We start from the raw sequence: 18,270 nt of genomic DNA on the forward strand, positions 1-18,270 counted from the left end.
TTGTCAGCATTAGTTAGTTCTTCGGACGAAGAGGATCATGCGGACTGGGTCTCGGGCTGATCCCCCTGGTCGCAGGTCGTGGGTCAGTGGCTTCCCAGTCTGCCATCGAGCGTTCAGCCAGGTAATGCTCCTGGCACAGTGAACGACCCATCCCTGTTCGGTGCAGGGATGATTGGTGAGGTGGCTACCTCACCGGACGCTGTGCGGTTTCTGAACCGCCATTGTGTGCGTCTTGAATTGCGACTCTCCCTGCCTCATGTGCAGCGGCTTGTTCGCCTGTGCGGGTTCCCCACGCCATGTGAGGTAAGTGTATCTATGTGGGGACCTGTCTGTCTGGGGGGGGTCTCAGTCTGGGACTGTGTAACCTGCCTTTAATCACACTGCTTGTCTCCCTATCTCTCGGCTGCATGCTGTGGGCTGCAAGGGGGGGGGGAGCTGTATGACACTGAGTATGTCAGGCTGGGCAGTGTGAGGAGCTGTGTGCTGTGGGGCATGTTTTTAATGGCATGTTGGGGCATATACAGCGATCGCTGCGGCGATCTAACATGTATCCATATAATGGGATAATATTGTGTGTGATTTTATGCACTGTGGAGCGGCGATTTCGGCGCCAAACGACGCCATTTTACCGGCGCCCGCTCCGGCCGCATGGTTTACATGCACGGCGGCCATTTTCTTGTAGCCTCCATAGACTTACATAGAGCGCCCTGGCAGCATCACTTCCTCTCTCCTGGAAGCACCGATCGAGGCAGCAGCAGCAGCGGAGTCTCCTCAGGTTTTATCCTTCTATTCCTGTGTTCCATTGCCTGTATTCAGTCTGTATATTCCCTGTGGGGGTCTCATTGTGCCTGAGTGTGGTGCGGTGGGCTGCACTTGCCGCGCTTGCTGTAAGGGGGCAGTTAACCCTTGGTTGTCTGGCATACAGGGGCAATGGATTCTCAGGAGGGCAAGTTTCCCACAGTATTGGTGGAAAGCCAGGGGACCGCTGTTTCCCCCCCAGGGGGGGATTTAGCCACTATGTGGCTGGCCTTGCTGCACAGGTGCAAATGCTGGTGGCTGCTCAATCTACTAAACGGCCCAGAGTTGCTCTGTCCTCTGATTCTGAGGGTGAAGGTGATGGGGCTGTTCTGGCGGGGACCCCCCTATCGGGGTCCCGCTCCTCTCTTGATCTAGTGGGGTCTGAGGTAGAGGCTGAAGTTGAGGGGGTTGATAATTCTCCCCCTGGCTCGCCTGAAGAGCTTGCAATCATGGATGAGTTGATTGCTTCCATTAAGCAGACGCTACGTTTGCAGGACGAGGTGTGTCCCCCAGCTGCCTTGGCGGCTTATGGGACGCAGAGAAAACGCAGGACGCCGCAGGTTTTTCCCTGCAATGCTGATTTTCAGCGCGCTGTTAAGGACCAATGGCGCGATTTGCGCAAGCCTTTTGCGGTACCAAGTAAATTTAAGCTGCGTTATCCTTTCTCGCCTGCCACTGATGAACGGTGGTGTGTGCCTCCGCCAGTGGATCATGCTATTGCGGTTTTGAACAAAGCCACTGCGATCCCTGCAGAGGGATCCCCTGTTTTCCGTGATGCCACGGATAGGAGACTGGAGTCTCTTGCCCGTCATACTTATTCTGTTACGGGTTCTATGCTTAAGGCTCTGTTTGCTTCTCTCATGGCGGCCCAGGCGATCGCAAGTTGGACGCAGATGCTTAGGCGCGTCCTAGTGGCCGATTCGGCCTCGGTGGCGACCCTGGATATGGTGGATCAGATCCACCAGGGTGTCATGTATCTGTGTGATGCGGACCTGGACCTGATTCCGTTGGCCGCGCGTGTGCACAGCGTGGCGGTGTTGTCTCGCCGCCTGGTTTGGTTGAAATGTTGGTCGGTGGACCAATCTTCACGTAAAACCTTAGCCAATCTGCCTTATGATGGGTCCCGCCTTTTTGGGGAGTCCCTGGATGTGTTGATTAAGGGGATTACCGGGGGTAAGAGCACTCTCTTGCCCCATTTCCCCAAGGCTAAGGGGGCTTCTGGGAAGAAGCATGCTCATTTTCGGCCCCCTCAGGGGTCCTTTCGTGCCTTTCGGCCGCACTACAAGGGCAAACCGTTCAAGGGCCAAGGCTCTCAGAAGAAGCCCTGGTCTGGGAAACAGAAGTCCGGTCAATCCGGACCTGCGGCCCATAACAGTTCGGCCTGAAGGGGCGCCCTCACCCAGTTTTGGGGTGGGGGGACGCTTGCTCGGTTTTCTTCAGCCCTGGTTGGCCCGTGTGAGGGACAGATGGGTTCTGGAAATCGTTCGATCTGGTTACAAGATCGAGTTTCTCTCTCGGCCGGAGAGCAGATTTTTTCCCTCAAATCTTCAACTGTCTCCAGAGCGCCTGCGGGATCTGCACCTGGCGGTGCGGGACCTGAGGGCTCAGGGAGTGGTGGTTCCGGTGCCTCATCGGGACAGATTTCGGGGGTTTTATTCCAATCTGTTCACCGTGCCCAGGAAGGAGGGCAAGGTTCGTCCGATTCTGGACTTGAAAGCTCTGAACCGCTCTGTGCGAGTTCGCAAGTTCCGCATGGAATCCCTGCGCTCGGTGGTGGCTGCCCTGGTTCCGGGGGAATTCATGGCCTCCATCGATTTGAAGGATGCGTACCTTCACATCCCCATATTCGAGGGTCATCAGAAGTACCTTCGATTTGCCATTGCGGAGGATCACTACCAGTTTGTGGCGTTGCCCTTTGGGCTCGCCTCGGCTCCGCGGGTCTTCACCAAGGTGCTTGCACCGGTTCTGGCATTATTGAGAGCCCAGGGCATTTCTGTCCTGGGGTATCTGGACGACATTCTGGTTCGGTCTGCGACCAGACAGGGTCTGGAGAAGGACCTGTCTGTCACAATGCAAACTCTGCAGGAGTTCGGTTGGACGATAAATGTTCCAAAGTCGACACTGAGTCCGTCGGTTCGTCTCCCCTATCTGGGAATGATACTGGACTCGGTGCAGGCGAAGGTCTTCCTGCCGGAAGACAAACTCAGGACTCTTCAGGAGGAAGTCAGGTCCCTCAGGGACGTTCCACACTCGTCTCTGCGGACGGGTATGAGATGTCTGGGATTGATGGTCTCGGCCTTCGAGGCGATTCCTTTCGCGCAGTTTCACACGCGGGGTCTCCAAGCGGAGATCCTGTCCAGGTGGGACGGGCGACCTCAATCTCTGGATCTTCAGATCTCGTTGAGTCATCGCACCAGGGAAAACCTTCTGTGGTGGCTCCAGTCCCCGTTGGTGTCCGGGGGCAAGTCGTTTCGTCCGATCTCGTGGACGATAATCACCACGGATGCCAGCCTGTCGGGCTGGGGTGGTGTTCTGGGCGTTCTGTCCGCCCAGGGGACCTGGTCGGAGGGGGAGTCTTCCCTTCCGATCAACATTCTGGAATTGCGTGCGATAAGGCTCTGTCTTCATCGCTGGACGGACCGGCTGCAGGGCTGCCCGGTTCGGGTGCAGACGGACTATGCCACGGCGGTGGCCTACATCAACCACCAAGGGGGCACCAGGAGTGCCCGAGCGGCTCGAGAAGTGGCCGACATTCTGTCTTGGGCCGAGACTCATGTCCCGGCGATAACGGCGGTTCACATTCCGGGAGTGGAGAACTGGCAGGCGGACTATCTGAGTCGCCAGACCCTGGATCAGGGGGAATGGTCTCTCCACCCGGCTGTCTTCCAGATGTTGTGCGCGAAGTGGGGTCTTCCAGATGTGGACCTGTTCGCGTCTCGCCTCAACTACAAGGTGAAGAGGTTCGTGGCAAGGACGCGCGACCCTCGGGCAGACGCGTCGGACGCGTTAGTGGCCCCGTGGCATCAGTACAGGCTGATGTACGCGTTTCCACCGATTCAGTTGCTGTCCAGGTTCCTTCGCAGGTTGCACTCGGAACGCAGCACGGTGATTCTTGTGGCACCGGACTGGCCTCGCCGGTCCTGGTACGCAGACCTCGTGAATCTGGCGGTCGACGCTCCTTGGCGTCTGCCTCTTCGAGACGATCTACTGTCTCAAGGACCGATTTACCATCCTGCTTTACAGTCGCTGGCTTTGACGGCCTGGCTGTTGAGACCGAGGTCCTGAAGGAGAAGGGTCTCTCTCCAGAGGTCGTTCATACTTTGATCAACGCGAGGAAGTCTTCCTCGGGGAAGGTTTATTACCGTACTTGGAAGGCCTATTTTGCCTGGTGTGAGTCCAGGGGGTTTTCACCCCGCACGTACTCGGTTTCCCGTGTGCTGTCTTTCCTTCAGACGGGTGTCGATCAGCGTTTGGCGCTGGCTACGATTAAGGGTCAGGTGTCGGCGCTGGCCGTTCTGTTTCAACGTCCCGTGGCTTCCAACTCCTTGGTTGGCACTTTTATTCAGGGTGTGCGGCATCTGGTTCCTCCTAGGAGGGATCCTTTGTCCCCTTGGGACTTGAATCTAGTTCTATCTGTGTTACAACGTGCTCCTTTTGAACAGATCAGGAAGATCTCGTTGTCTATGTTGTCCAAAAAGGTCGCCTTTTTGGTGGTGATCACTTCGGCTCGCAGAGTGTCGGAACTGGCGGCTTTGTCCTGCAAGTCTCCGTACCTGGTTGTTCATTTGGATAAGGTGGTCTTGCGACCTAATCCTTCTTTTCTACCGAAACGAGTTTCGGAATTCCATCTTAACGAGGATATTGTTTTGCCTTCGTTGTGCACGAAGCCTAAACATCCGAAGGAGGTGAGATTGCACTCTCTGGATGTTGTTCGGGCGATAAGGGTTTACCTTAAATCGACTGAGTCTTTTCGTAAGACTGACTCCTTGTTTGTTCTTCCAGAGGGTCCTCGGAAGGGCATGGCGGCTTCCGCCTCTACCATTGCCAAATGGATCAGGCAGACCATTGAACAGGCCTATGCCTTGCAGGGGAAGGTTCCCCCTGTGCCTGTGAAGGCGCACTCTACTAGATCACTGAGTACGTCTTGGGCCTGCCGTCATGGGGCTTCTGTAGCCCAGGTGTGTAAGGCGGCGACTTGGTCGACCGTACACACTTTCACAAAATTCTACAAAGTAGATGTTCAGGCATCGGCGGATGCTTCCTTTGGCCGCAAGGTTCTTAGTGCGGCTGTTCCATAGGGTCCCTTGTTGGGGACTCCTGGCTGTTGGGATAGTTTTTTTGTATCCCCTGGTTTTTTTGTCTTTTCCTGGGTTGTTGCTCCTGTTGAGCACTTATTTTTGCTGTTGCCCAGCTGGTTTCCTTCCTTTGGTAAGGTTCCTTTCTTTGATGTGGAGACTGCGTTGCCTTTCGGCGCGGATGCGTTTCCCACCCCTCATGTTTGCACTGCTTTGGGACGTCCCCATATGTGACGAATATGAAGAGGCGGCGACTGTCGGAGGACGTAAGAGAAAACTGAATTTTTGTAAAATCTTACCTGTAAAATTCCTTTCTCTGAGTCCTCCGACAGTCGCCGCCCCCGCCCCTCTTTTGGGGTTTGAATGTATACTCTACTGCTATTCCACTAAAACTGAGATATGGTTGCAGGAAGTAGGAGGGTATTGACTGAGGGGACCACCCCTTGAGGGTGGGATATGTTAAAGCTTTATTGTTAACATATTCTGTTGCCTAGCTACTCCTTCGGAGCAAAGTCTAATACCCCATATGTGACGAATATGAAGAGGCGGCGACTGTCGGAGGACTCAGAGAAAGGAATTTTACAGGTAAGATTTTACAAAAATTCCGTTTTTTATTCTGGTTCTGGACATGCTACAGAGATGAAACTTCACAGGGACACTTTTTAAACCCCCCAGACACTAAATCCAAAAAAAGTCATGCCTGCCTCCAAAAATGCCCGATAAATGCCTGCAAGAAAAACGGCCAGGTGGAGAGAAGACATATTCATGTGTTAATAAACATTATAAGAAAAATGCTTTTTTTTTGCTGGTTCTGGACATGCTACAGTGATTAAACTTCACAGGGACAATTTTTAGACCCCCCAGACACTACCCCCCAGACACTATCCAAAAAACATCATATTCTGATTGGCCAAATACAAAGTCGTACAAAGTCGTCTATCATATAAGTCGCGTAAAAAAATTCACAAGTCGCGCTGAAGCCACGCACAGTCGCGCTGAAGTCACGCTAAAAGTCGCACCTTATGAGACGACTTAGAGGTCGCGGCAGTGTGAACCGGCACTAAACGTGCACCATTTAATGTATATTATACTTAGATACAGCCAGTGACATAACCAATGCAATGCTCTGAAGCCATGTCGTAAACAGTGACTCCTGCGTGCATGCACAGGAGTGACTTCATTCATATCACTGAAGCCCGCAAACCCGGAAGGAAGACCGGTTGAAGATGGAAGTGCCTTCAGCGGTGACAGCACACCGCTGGAGGGCTTCATTTACAGCAATGTCTGTCATAAAACGCTAGAATGCGATGCATACTAGCACATAATGACTTAAACTGCTCAATGCCTTTTTTATGTTGTTTACTACCGCTTTAAGAAGCAATAATAATAGCTAAATATTTTATATTGCATTCTAAGGCCCCCAACAGCTCCCCACCCCCCCCCCCCCCCAAATCCAATAGCTATTGAAATGCATATACTGACTGCTTCCAAAAAGCATCACTATTTTTAATGAAGTATTTTATTTTTTCTTGATTTCTGCATCTTGCTGCAATTTTCATCTGATTAGAATTTAATAAATAATGACCACGCAGGGATTAAAACTGCAAAAAAAAAAAACTTGCCTAAATCTGCATTCTTGCTTTCTGCGATGGAAAGATGAAATTTTCTTTTGTATTTTTATTTTGAACTAATCCCCAGGGGAGCTTAAAGGGCTGCAGGGAAGAAGTGTAGCACTCATTGGAGTGGATTTACTAAAGGCACATAGACTGGGCACTTTGCAGGTGCAGTTGCACTCATCTTACCCAGAGTTTAGCAAATGTGGTAAAGCTCTGCTGATTTCCATCATCCAATCCTGTACAAGAAATTATGTTTTTTTTTTTTTTTTTTTCTTGCACCTGATTGGGAATTCTTTACTAAGGAAAATGAGTGCAACTGCACTTACAGTCTATTTGCCTATAGTAAATCAACCCCCTTGTTTCTCCTAAAGTAGCAAGTAACCCATTCCTTTTTCTCTCCGGAAAACTCTTGATTGGTACATAACCTAAATACATTTATTTTTTTTATTTTTTTGTGAGAAGATATCTTGTTACTTCTAATTGTGTATTTGTTGTTTTCATTTTCAAGGCTGGTGATAAAATGAGTCAGATCTGCATGGGCTTTTAATTGTTACAGCAGTTTTGCTAATACTATGGATTTAGAGATTAGGTAAACGTATGACAACTTTTATATTATCATTAATGTAATTAGATGTAAATGTATTCGATCTTTCATACTGAATGCTTGTTTATATTGCAGGGTCTTGGACAGACTTCACTCTGAACGACCATGTTGGGCGAGGACAGATAAAGACATTCAGTACTGGAGAAGGAGAGGCCAAGATTTCAGTGTTTTATTCAGACATGGAGAAAACGGAGCAGCAGACAAGCCAGCCTTGCCAATAAATGTTGATGGAAAGAAGAGATGTAACGTAGTAGATAAAAATGCCAAGGAATGTCACAACACTGTCATAGAAAATGTGGAGAAAACAAGAAAGAAAGTAACAGTAGGTGTAAAAACAGTAGAACAGCAAACATCAGATGGCAGTTGTGAGAAGTTAGAGGATTTAATCTCATCAAATCCAGAATGTGGTCCATTTGTGTGTCCCAGTAAGCAGAAAATACAATTTATTTCAAAGGGTAATTCTCCTGAAGGTCCATGCCACATGGCTATAACGTCAAGTTCAGGTGACAACTCTTGCATCAAAGAAAATACAAAGCAAGATAAGGATAATTATATTGTAAATCAGGACTGCAGCAAGAGTTCTTTCGCAAAACCGAAATATAGTCGACCCTCAAAGCCACCATCATATGAAGCTCACCAGCAGACATGGGGAGCTGTAGACGTTGGTGAAAATAAGGATAATCAACAAAAAGATGAACATCACTCATCTCCTAAAGTTCTAGATCCCACCCAGGACTCTTGTTCTCATGACTCAGGCATGGAACCCCCTAATTACATACCTCCTCCATCATACAAGTCCCCACCTCTCCTACATCCAGCCAGTAAAACTTTTAAAAAAGTGCCTAGACCAAGTGACTGCGTTCGGCAAAATCTTTCAGCTGAGAAAACCAGCACAAGTGACAAAAAAAACATCTGTTTTCTCGGAAACAACGGTCCTTTCACTAAACCAGCCAGCCACAGGCACTCAGAAAATTGTAAACACTCCATACAATATATTCCTTTTGATGACCCTCGAATCAAACATATAGCCAAGGAAGCTGAGAAACACAACCACAGTAAAAAACACTCTTCCACAAATGATCCTTGTAGGGTTGAAAATGTGAATCAGGATAGTAACCTTCACAAGCGAGAACAAGATAGTGCCTTTATCAACCCCAAAAACTTGGGACATCATCATGTAAAAAGAGAAGGTATTAAACATAAGCAGTGGTTGCACATCTCCATTCCAGATCAAATGTGTTGTCCGCTACCCGAAAATAGAGATGGAGCTACAGCATGCAGCTTGCCAGAGGACAGTGAGCCCACTCACAAACTGTCTTTGAAAAAGACCCATTCTGACAGCGTTTGTGAAACTGTGACAAAAGTTAAAAAATTTGAACCTGAGTCTTTTGTTTTTAGCAAAAAAAGTTCCAAGAGGAAACTAAATGAAACAATATTTTGCTTGGTTTCAATTCCAGTAAAATCTGATTCCAGCCCATCTGATATATGCAAGAACAACAAGCGTTTAATGGACAATACAGACAGGATGAACATGCTAAAACACAGTAATGCGGGTCTCCCTGAGCAAAGGCTTTTAAGTGCATCTTCCAGTGACTTAGAGCTACAAACACTTACAGGAAACCTGAACAATAATACAGAGCTACTAAAACAAGCCCAGTTTAAAACAGAGGAAAACAAACAAGCAAATGACCTCAAATCTGGTGAGTTGCAACACAGGGAGCTGACATATTCTGGCTCGTGGCCAGGTGATCAGTACAAAGATCAGCAAACTCAAACATTGGTAACAGACATAGAAATTTATAATGGGAAAAAACAGAGTGAACAATCCCAGATTGTTCCTCCAACAGGACTAATAGATGGAAGGCCATCTGCAGAAAATATGAGACAAAATGTATTTGGTATTAAAGGTCAGATAGGATTTGCACCTTCCACCAACAGTGCATTTTCAAGGACATCCTTGTTATTGACACAAATACCTAGAACAGAGCAATCTCGTGAATTTCCTGGCGTAAATGTTGATGGGAAGGTAAAAGCAGTAAAGAGTGAGAAGAGTGAGGTTGAGGAAGACCATCCATGCAATAAGAAAGAGGTTTTTGGTCAGTTTCTTTTAAAACCTGTCAACCGACGCCCTTGGGATGCTATAAGAGAACTGGAAAGTTTAAATAAAGAATTTCAGGAGCCAGAAAGTTGTGCTAGTGATGGTAAAACGAATGTAGTTAGTGAGCAAAGTAAAGTGATTCCAATGGAAATGTCTTCCACAAGAACAGCTTTGAGAAGAGAAATGTTGAACAACAGTCGTCACATTATAGAGGTAGAAGAGGTGCCAATGTTTGGGGTCCTCCAAAGTAAGTCAGAAAAGTGGTGTACAGAAAAGTTAACATATGATATTTGCGAGCGGACTTCTGAAATATGCAAATCTTCCCAAGTGAAAGAGGCCAACAATCAACTAGGAAAGCTGTCTGATGGATGCACACCAGAACAAAAACAAGCTCAAATTAAAAGGTCTGAAGAGGCAGTTTCTAAAAATGCACCTTTGAATCCAAAAACAGAACAAGAACCTTTAGAACAAAGTCATGCAAATAAAATTATTTCCACCAAAAATCAACATGTTCCAGATGCTTTAGTCCACCATTTCAAAGAAGACAAAACTTGTTTTGACCATACATTTTTTGATGTAGTTAAAGTCAGCTCAGCAAAATTTGGCCAAATTGGTGATAATATGATAAGAAAACTGTCACTAGCTGACAGAAATCATGGGCGTTCTGTTCCTGACCTGAGTAAACATTTTAGTGGCACAAGTCAGAATGGAGACTTTTTCGAGGAGCACAACTTTTTGGACATTCCAGGGAATGAATCCCTTCACGAAAGAGCTGCTAGGATTCTTGGAATCGAAGTGACAGAGGATTCTTTAGTATCAAACGGAAGCTCTGAAGCTCAAAGCCCAGAAGATGTTATGTTTGGTAGTGGAGCACAGCCACAGAACAATGAAAGTCGTAAAGTGAGTGACATTTCATTTTCAACAAACGAGGCAGTAAGGATTTTCAAGAGTGTCCTTCGTTTGCCTGTAGACAATGAGAAAGCTGTTGAAAAATTCAAGAACATACATCAAGATCAGGAACTAGATTTGGCATGTCCATCAGTTTCAGAGCGGAATGAGACAAATATTATGCGTAGTGCTGAGAAAAGGCTAAGGAGCACATCCAAAATGATAGAAACATTACAGGGGAAACTTGCATCTACGCCAGTTCGCACTGCTATAGACCGTCTTGCTCGCATGAAAGAAGTTGATTCTGTTTCCAGAATGAGGCGGCTAAGCATTAAAAGCACAGATTCTGGTGATGAATTAGATGAGGAAAAACAGTTGCATGGAACACAGGATGGAAGAACCAGAAAATTCTCTATGGGTTCCATTTATAAACGAGTGATCTCCCTAGATGAAAACCTTCTCATAACACCAAAAGGCAAAGATAAATTGGATTTACCTTGTGCAGGTAAGAAAACTGTAGAAATCACTGTTTTTAATTTTTGACTAATGTGTATATAGAGGAATGTGTTCAAATCTTGCTTACATTCTACCATACCAGCAAATCATTTGGCAGACACCAGTGGGTTGAATCGCAAACAGGCTTCTTATTGCTCACAGAGAATCATAAGGAAAGACTTTCCGGCATTACTTTGTGTCTCCAACACCTGGCACAAAGCAATGATGACGGTGTCCCATTCCCACAGCTGAATTCCCCAGTTAGTGGTCTGCTCTTCTTTTTTGCAGAATATGTTAAGGTAACATGAAACCTAATTCAAATTTCAACTCAAATAATTAAAACATTTGTTTCTGTGTATCAGATTGCCTTATCTAAATTTCATATATTTCACCCCATGTTAGCCTGCACACCGATAGACATCAGCCAACACTTGTTAAGCTTAATATAGAGTGAAGAAGGGTTTGAACCTTGTCAGCTTTCACTGCTGGCTGTGTCCTTTTGCAGGAGATTTCCTCTCACTGTCTGTTCCAGTAACAATCTCTCAACTTTACAAGAAGTAAGAAGAAATCTTCCTACAAATGGACAGCATTAAAAACCTGACACATATTCTAACTGTTCCCCATGCTGTTAAATAAAGTGTGTTGTCAGGGTTGGTGCTAGACTATTTTGTGCCCCAGGCAAGACCAGCTACTTACACCCTCCCCCCCCCAAAAAAAATAAACAAAACATCTAAATTAATTCAATAATTCTAGCACCAGAACTCCTGCGTAACACTAAACTGATGATCTACAGGGGCTTTGCGTACGTGCGCCCATGAAACGGCGAAAAACATCAGTATCCTATATTTTTTTCATAGGCAACACTTTAAAAGCCCCTACAGGTCATCAGTTTAGCATTATGCAGGGGTTCTGATGCTAGAATTATTGCTCTCACTCCGGCGTGCGCGGTGATACATAAGATGTGTAGGCGCCAAAGCGCATGCATTTGTGTGTGTGTGTGTGTGTGTGTGTGTGTTTAGGGGGGCTTGAAAAAATGTTTTGTTTTTTGTTATGTGTCTCCTTAAATGTTTAAAACTTTTTTATATTTTTACTATTTTTATTTTTTTTACATTACACTTTTATTGCTATCACATAGGGGACCAATAGCCCCCCTATGTGATAGCATATAGATGACATGTACTCTTTATTAGACATTCAGGGTCAATTACACCCTAGATGTCTCCTCTGTATTCCGCTACAGCTGATGGAACACAGATGATGTTCCATTAGCCGCTTGCCCAAGCACAGCTCCTGTAGAATGGCAGTGCCGGTCCAGTAAATGATGTCATACAAGTCCCTTCCTGGTCTTTGCTCAGGAGGGAGGCTTAGTGGAAGGATGTTCATAGTGCTTCTGCCGTTCTTCCTGAAGCACCCCTTATAACTGCACCGGGCCGGCAGGTGGGATGGTGGAGCCCGGTAAACATGACGGGGGGGGTCTCTGGGGGGGGGACAGCACATTGTAAAAGTGATAACCAGCTTAAGAGCTGCTTGTATCACTTCCACATTGAAAACTGATAGTCGGCTTTACTGACGTACACACACTCCTGGCTGGTATAGCTGCTGGGAGTAAAAAACATACTGATGTAGCACTGGCTTGTGCTGGCAATGGCCCCTGGGGAAACTAGAGGCCATGGCTGCGCCCTAGGTGGCTACCTAGTTTGCCTAATGGTAGCGCTCGCCCTGTGTATAGTAATACTAACTGTGTCCCTGTGTACATACAAGGCCAATGTATTTGGTATTATAGGTCAGAAAGAATTTGCACCTTCTAGCAACAGTACATTTTCAGATACCTAGAACCAGAGTGTCCCTGTGCATTGCCTTTTACACATGTTGATGGAAAGGGGAAAATGGTGAAATATGATAAGAATGAGGTTAAGGAAGACCAACCATGCAATAAGAACAAGGTTTTTGGTCAGTTTCTTTTAAACCTGTCAACCGGCACCCTTGGAATGCTATAAGATAACTGTAACGTTTAAATAAAGAATTTCAGGAGCCAGAAAGAAGTGCTAGTGATGGTGAAAAGAATGTAGTTGTAGAGTAAAGTAGTGTTTCCAGTGGACATTTCTTCCACAAGAATGGAATTGATGAGAGAAATGTTGAACAGTCATCACATTATAGAGGTAGAATAGGTGCCAATGTTTAAGGTCCTCCAAAGTACATTATGTCTGAAAATTGGTGTACGGAAAAGTTAACATATGATATTTGCAATTTCTATCTATATGTAATAGATTGTAAAATAAGATTGCAATATGTAGCTTTTAACTAGGATGACAACAATACGGAATTTTGGGGAAGAAAATTCTCAGGACTTCCAGGATGAAGGAGAATTTGACTTGATACTATCTTTGACATTTTAATAATAGCCCCAGTACTGTCAATATGAGAAAGAAGACTCCTCGGCCATGTGTAAGCTGACCCAAGGATAGGCTTGTTTCTTTTGTCCCCTACATCCCATAGCTCATGCATTTCCTCCCACTACAATGGCCATATGCTAAAGCCTTACACTGGGGTGGTCAAATCACTGCCTAATTCAGGATGCTTTCAGCCCAGTGGCACTTTTTGGAAAGTAACAAACATCTACTTTTATTGAAATTGATTTTAGACAAAGTGGGAAAAAATTATTAGAATACCTATATCGTTTTTACTATTATATGTGGCTTTGCTAAAGAGATTTCCTCTTACTTCTGTCCTATTGAAAATAGTTTTAACAGACAGAATTTAGGTGAGGGAAAATCTTCAACTAGGATAAAGACAGAAATATAAATTTAAAATATAACAGGGGTTTTAGCCTTCTCCTACTCTATTGAAAAAAATATATATTTGTCTGTATTGTCATTGGAGATTTTCTGTCACTTCTAGAGCAGGACAGGACATGATTCCTGGAAAGTAGTAAAATCCAGCAAGGATTCTAATCTTTCCTCACTCTATCCTAAATAGGAAGGACTTACACTTTTAGGCATTTTCTGTGACAGCAATATGCCATTTTAGATGCATGTAACACTGTTTGTTTACTTTCCTGTTTATATTCCACAGATGTATATGACCCAGCCAGAGTTGAGCGAGTGTAACTCTTGTCTTGGTAAATGATTGTGTGTTACCGTGAGCATTGCGGGTCAAGGCAACAGAAGGTTTGATGTTCTCTGCTTTCTTATCAAAACGTATTCAAGCTATCTACGCCATTTTCACATTGCCATTACTACTGCCAAAACCAAGTCATCTGTCTTCTGCACCGTTACCACTAAATATCTGAAATGCAAAGGAAGATATGAAAGTCCTTTCCTGAGAAGCACATGAAGGAAAATCCCAGGAGACCTTGACCGACAATGTTCAATAAAACAAGTAATTGTTTTCTAGTTTGCACACTGCGTGCCACAGTCCCGATGAATGTAATGTTGAACTCTGCACAAGTATGAACACAGGAGTCCAGTAACACAACCTGAATGTATCCACACCAACGTATCTTATACTTGGAGAGACCATCGTTGCTTTCTTTTACCTGTTTTATTACTGTTTTATTATATGGATGCTTGTTCGTTACCATGTTTTTGGACAGATGGGTGAACATGAAATGAATCGAGTTCATCCCACATCATTAAACCTCCACGTTGATGACAGTTCCACAATGAAAAATAGGATTGTGTTGAAGAATTGATGTGTGTTCTATGAATGCAGAAACACTTCTAAACATGAGCTTGGAAAGCGAGCAAACACATCTAATTGGCTGTGTATCTTTTCTGTTGGAGAAGCGCAAAACATTTTGACTGTGGGGGAGGATTTAAAGACATGTATGAAAAGGAACTGGCTGCAATATAGAGTGTGGGCTTTCTTCATTGTAGAGGAACCAGTAAACATATTTTTGACAGCTGATTTTTACAATTGAAGCAAGCATTGTTGCTTATCATTAACAGTTGAGAAAAATTGCAATTTGGAACTTATTTCTAAAAACCTTTAAGGGCTTGTACACATATATAGCCTTTAGTAAAAAATGACAGAGGAAGTTTTAAAAAAATGGATGTGCCTATTGCTGAGTCTATCTGTTGGTGAGCATCCAAAAACCAATCATATTATGTCTTTTTTAGAATATGGGAAAACTCTTCCATTTTTAATGATAGTCTTGCTACATCCCTCAGCTCCTACATCTTCTCCCACTATAATGGCTGTATGCCATAGCCTTACAAAGCGTGGACAACTCACTGTTTAATTCGGAAGCCACACTGCACTTTTTAGAAGCTTGCAAACATTGCCTTTTATTGACATTTGACATTAGCAAGCTAAAAAAAAAGAAAATCTAACAAAGTTAGACACAACTTATGATGAAAAAGGAGCATTAATAACTTGACTTTTGGAACTTCTTAAGATCTGGCCACTCAAGCAGTAATTATCTGTAGTACTTAGCATGCAAAAACATTGCCTTTAACTATATTGCTTTTACTTACCACCAAATACCACACCTTGACAGACTTGCAAACCAACATTTGGCCTATTTACAAATTGGGACCTGCTCATTGCTGACGCCTAATGCCATCTATGTGTACAATCCTTAAGTCTCACTTTGGTCTCAACTTCATGAATGAATCATAAATAGCACTTTAACTATAAAGTAGTGTATGCAAAGGTAAAACTTTTTATTTTGGATAAAGTTGGGAAGGGTTCAAGCCTCTCGTTTTTTAAGTTTTTTTTGCTGTTAGTATTCCTGTCGGAAAGATCCTTGTATTCCATTGGAAAATTGTCACAACAGCAAGGGGTGAGGATAAATCATTGAATGGGGACAATTATTAGGGTGACAACTGTCTAAGCTGGGAATTTGCTTCACTTTGAGCACTTTGATTTCCTCTCATTTACTTTTGCTTCTCCAGGACAAGTCATGCAAGAACATCACCCCAGTGGGACACAGACAGCAAAAATAACCCTATAGAGTATTTAACCCTTCTCTACTCTATCCAAAACTTAAAACTAAAAGTTTTTCTTTACATACACTTTAATTTAAAATAGAATAAAATAGAACACTTTTTATTTATTCTAGGTTTGAAGATATATCAATAACAAAGGCCTTATATCAAAGGCCATATATCAATTAGTAAAGGCCTAATAGTATGACATGACTGACTGGTATTTAGAGAACCAGTCTGCCCAAAACAAATATTTCAGTTTCTGGTGGATGCTGTAGAATTGAATCACATGCTGCCTTTGTTAATCTCTCAGCAGTTCTCCGATGACAAAATCTTTGTGTTTCTATGTTAGCTCATGCCCTGCCTCCAGTACATGTGGTCATATTTTACTTGGAGTAGTAAGATTTAATTGTAGGGTAGGCAGTATCTGGGACTGCTGGCACAGAGAGCTCACCATCTAAGTATCAAAGATACAGCAACAGACAGATAACTCAACTTGGCAGTGTCCACCCAGCTCTGATATATCAATGTTGCTTTGATTGACCCTTTTTACAATGAATTCCTACAGTACAAATCTCCGTTTGTAGTCATTTAGGTCAGCCAGTCTGTTCAAGGATGCGTTCAGCGTGACTTATTTTACTGTCGGTAAATACATTTTATTCTTCTTGACATGTTTTTCTAAACTTCTGTAGGACAGAGGTGAGCACTGCTGGGTCTTATGCCTAAAATTGTGGTTCGGTCCTGTAATATGTAAATACGGATCAGTCGTTTTTCATTTAAAGGGGATTACCTTTGTAAGCAATACTGTTACACAGGACAAAGAAGCGCTTTTGTTTACATTCATCAATGCTGTTACTGTAATGTGCAAGGAACACACTGGTCAGTGAATGTGTGTGACCGTCATCTGCTTTTTCAGTCCCTGTCTCCCTCTCTCTTCCCTGGTATTCTACCTTACTATACCTCTCAAGGGCTTGTTCTGTAGAAATGTCTGTGTTACATGTAGCAACCAATTGCCCCTGTCATTTTCAAAATGATACAGATCTGATAGTTAGCTATGAACTTATTTCACACCCAGAGCAATACAGTCACTATTCCCTTATGATTGAAGACAGTTGGGCAGCAGAGATAATTCTTAGCATTCATGCTTTGTTATGGTCGGCCATCAGATAGTCTGCACAGCAATGAGGGGCAGTATCCCATAAAAGCCAATCAAAAATCTGCAATTATCAGAACTGCTATAATCTGGTTTCTGATTGGTTGCTGTCTCTGTTATTTTTTTTGCACTGTTAATAGTCATTGCCTTCTGGGTTCCAATCTTCCCCTCCATACCACAACATGTTTTACGATGTCTCGCTTCCCCTTAACAGGCTTTCAGTTAGATGAGTGTAGGACTATGAGGGGAAAGATCACAGTGTTATAGTCATTGAGATATATAAGAAGCTAATATGTGATTTAGCTCACCAGTATTCACCCACGATTTAAATATCAGTTTGGAGTGGATTTAACCATATATGTTGCAAACCCAACTGTATGTTAAATGCTATTTGCTTTGTAGTTTATAACAATCACTGTTACACCAGAACAGCCTATTGAAGCCCTTTGTTAATGAACTGTTCTAGGAGCCCACGTCCTTGTTTGAGTGTTCTTATACAGCTAAAGGGCCATTGGCTGCAAACTTATAGAAATATGTATTATATGTAGTTTTATGACATTTAGACAATGCTATTAGCTTAAGTGCCTATGTTAGCTTACACCTGGTCACATATGCAAGAAACCAATAGACCCTACATCCAAAGACGCTTCCCCCATCTCCTTACATTTCATACTAACCTGCACTTTATATAACTTGTCATTTTTGGTGGTTTAATGGCCTGTATCAAAATAAGACACATCAGCGCTCACCGTTCTTATTTTATGTGTGCAGCTCAAAAATATAAAGGTAATAACTGTGTTGCTATCCAGATATTGTTGGCTGAATGCCAAATGCTGGGGGAGAGCAATAGGTAGCAGCTTCTCTAGAGCCCGTAGTCTCTGGGGACCCCACTAGACTCTAGGAGGCTCAGTTGTTTTCCAACTTTCTGTAACCATGGAAGTGGCTCTGTTGCCTGTTTATCAGTAACCAGAGCTTTTAAATCACTGTGTGAGAACTGCAAAGAAATAATTCTACATTGTATAGGCCAAGGAAAATATTCTAATTGTGCTGGGTCCATTAAATGGGTCAAAGATCCTTCACAAGACAATTGCTCAAATTTTCACCACAAACCTGCACAAATACATTGGTGGCCTCACATGTAAAGTGTGTGATTGAAGAATGGTGTTTATTTGTTACTCCTAGTAGCCAATCAGTGACTTACTCATCTACTCAGCTCTAGTAACAGGTGACAGCTTGATTGGATGCATGGATGGAAATGCAAATTATTCTTCTGTCAAGCTCTTCATACATGAGACGCTAAGTGGTGGGCAGGTGTGCCCACCTGACATGAGGGTGATCTCTACAGGATTAGCAGAAGTGGCCATTTTCCACACAATTGACACAATTGAGTGGGTA

The 18,270-nt window shown here is 44.2% G+C and overlaps 1 protein-coding gene across 1 annotated transcript in view; it reads left to right on the plus strand.

Annotated features, from left to right (window-relative positions):
• Positions 1–14,955, plus strand: part of JCAD (junctional cadherin 5 associated) — a 180,821-nt gene extending 165,866 nt beyond the window's left edge. The window contains exons 3-4 of the mRNA XM_082258124.1: positions 7,341–10,804; positions 13,867–14,955. Of these exons, the coding sequence (XP_082114250.1) occupies positions 7,341–10,804; positions 13,867–13,901 (3,499 nt within the window). The 3' untranslated portion in view covers positions 13,902–14,955. The remainder of the gene's footprint in view (positions 1–7,340; positions 10,805–13,866) is intronic.
• Positions 14,956–18,270: the final 3,315 nt, after the last annotated feature.

This window comes from Pelophylax lessonae, assembly GCF_965119305.1.
Source record: "Pelophylax lessonae genome assembly, chromosome: 5".
Taxonomy (NCBI): Eukaryota; Metazoa; Chordata; class Amphibia; order Anura; family Ranidae; genus Pelophylax; species Pelophylax lessonae.